Source organism: Nansenia antarctica (assembly GCF_963989245.1).
Source record: "Nansenia antarctica genome assembly, chromosome: 1".
In the NCBI taxonomy this organism is placed as follows: domain Eukaryota; kingdom Metazoa; phylum Chordata; class Actinopteri; order Argentiniformes; family Microstomatidae; genus Nansenia; species Nansenia antarctica.
Genome location: NC_137674.1, coordinates 64531831 through 64534330, shown reverse-complemented (window position 1 = coordinate 64534330; position 2500 = coordinate 64531831). Strand labels below are relative to the sequence as shown.

Sequence of the window (2500 nt, the reverse complement as noted above, 5' to 3'; positions counted from 1 at the left end):
AGAGAGAGAGAGAATATCCAACTGGATACAACTTTATCGGCCTCCAATTAGATGCTTTAACAAGATTGTGCTTTGCATGCATCTAGCCCAAACTAATGGTTTGGGGCAAAGGAGGTAGAGCCGGCGTCTAATGATCACAAGGTCAGCGGTTCGATCCCCGGCTGGCCACGTGTCGAGGTGACCTTGGGCGAGACACTGAACCCCAAATTGCTCCCAATGAGCGGCCCGGCGTCTTGCATGATAGCTTGCCGCCATTGCTGTGTAAATGTGTGTGTGAATGGGTGAATGAGAGGCCGTTGTAAAGCGCTTTGGAATAAGGCGCTGTATAAGTGCAGTCCATTTTATTAGTCACTTCATAATCATCACCTGTAATGGGGGATACACTGTCCTCCCCTTAAATCAATACATTAACCAGCCACATGGTGGGGAGGTGAGGGGGGGCTCCTTAAGGGAGCCAATGAGAGACTGGCATGTGGGAGGGAGGAGGAGGGATGTAGTAGCTGATCACTGACCTCTCTGCCAGGTGACCTTGGCGGGGTCAAGGTTGAGACGTACGAAGGAGCTGACCTCCTGGGGCGTGAGAGAGCTGGGCTCCGTCTTATCGATGGCCAGGCGCTGTGGGGAGAGAGGGGGGTGTGAGAGAGGTACAGACATCGTACTCTTTACTCTTTATGGCCAATGACCACGTGAGGTCAGAGGTCGTGAGATGGAATTCATTTTCAACCTCAGAAGAAGGCTCTGGGCTATATCAAATATCATAGGTCGGGTCTGATGTGTACATCTATCCTATGACATTCCAACCCCTGTGCACCTTACACGGCCCAAACCTCCCTTCCCCATTGCAAAGACGACTCCCACTCCTCATCTAGTCTGGTTTCAGAGGCTCTTTAATAAATGAGTAGTGTAGCCCAACTTTATAGAGACCCCCCCCCCCACCCCTCCCAAAGAACACAAACACACTTCATCTCTTTACTTTCACTTCCATCCCTGAATGAATATTTCATCCCCCTGAACTCCTAAACTCAAGTTGACTCTCAACAACTTTTGTGTTTGTGTCTCTCCGGCTGGCTGTGTGCTGGTGGAAGGCGAACCCCACCCATGGCTTCTCCTCTTCGTCTGTTTGTTATCGTTCAACACCGGGCGTCCTGCTATCAAGACTCAAATGAAATGAGTCGCTACTTATGCAAACTGTTTTTAATTCGTACAAACAGATGACAGTTTGGCGATGCAGAGATTTGTCTGTTGGACCGTATATACGATACTGTAAACAGACAAGCGTTTGGAGTTGAGGGGAATAGGTCTGCAGAAGGGAGGTTTTTGAAAAGATCAACTCACCGAGGCCACCTAGTGGTGGTCTGGAGAAATTACCTAGACAAGAGTCATCCCTACAGAACGTTCTCCAAGACAACGCTTGACTAGGGAGAGTGGGGTGGACTGACCTGTAGCCTGGCGATTTGGATGGGAGAAAATTTCCTGACTCCGTTGACAGAGGGAACCAGTCTGCTGTATAGGGCCTGGAAGAGACAACGCAACAGAGAGGAACATTATACTATGTCGCTGTGTATCGCATTGGCATGATTGTTCTCATCTCAACAGTTGTGCCGATAAAGCATTTGAATTGAACTGAATGAAGGCAGGCACTTTAACAATTCCGAGCGATGATGTCACAGACACAGTCACACCAATACAGTCTGCTATGACAATCCGGAGCATGCTCTGAAATCATTAGTACTGTCAAAATAATGATCCCATCTGCAGCTGCTGATGCTTTATGATGTAATTTTGTTTTGTGATTGTGTCATTGTCATCTAATCATTTTGGAATATACTGTGACATCGCTTCACAGTGACAGTCTAATATTTGGCCCTGTGAGGTAATCTCTATTACAGCTGAAGCTGAGGTATGTCGCATTTGTGATGTAAATGTTTAGGACCCCTCTGTGTCATGGTGACATCACACAGGCACCTTGTCTGATTGGGTGGCCTCGTGCAGCATCCTGGCGTCGATGGCAGCCGCCACCAGGTTATTGGCTGCGGTGATGGCGTGGATGTCACCTGTCAAGTGGAGGTTGAACTGAGAGAATGAAAGAGGAAGAGAAAGAGAGAGAGAGAGACACACACACACACACACACACAAAGAGAGAGATTATCCATTAGCTGATCAAATAACGGACCCAACTAAAAAGCATGGGTGGGGGTGGGGTTTAAACTAAATTTCCTCCATGTCAGTCGCCACATCCAGCTGTGATATTGATGGATGGGTCCAGGAAGGGAAAAAAGATGGACTAGCCAATCACATCAGACTCTACGGGCGTCTCACGCTCCAGATATGATCCGTCTCTACATCAGATCCCCAAACATCCTGACCTAAGCTTGACTGGACCCATTCTGTTTCAATGACTACACCACGACACCCCGGTCATAACACAGCCAGGCCAACACACTCCCTTGTGTAGTTTAAAAGGTCCACATAATAGCCACGGGAGTGCTCAGGGGGGGAG

The 2500-nt window shown here is 48.4% G+C and overlaps 1 protein-coding gene across 1 annotated transcript in view; it reads right to left on the bottom strand.

Annotated features, from left to right (window-relative positions):
• The window catches only part of mthfd1l (methylenetetrahydrofolate dehydrogenase (NADP+ dependent) 1 like), a gene marked incomplete at both ends in the record, with an annotated part of 54921 nt that overhangs the window by 40285 nt on the left and 12136 nt on the right, over positions 1-2500 (bottom strand). The window contains 3 exons of the mRNA XM_080524972.1: positions 513-615; positions 1440-1514; positions 1966-2073. Of these exons, the coding sequence (XP_080381098.1) occupies positions 513-615; positions 1440-1514; positions 1966-2073 (286 nt within the window). The remainder of the gene's footprint in view (positions 1-512; positions 616-1439; positions 1515-1965; positions 2074-2500) is intronic.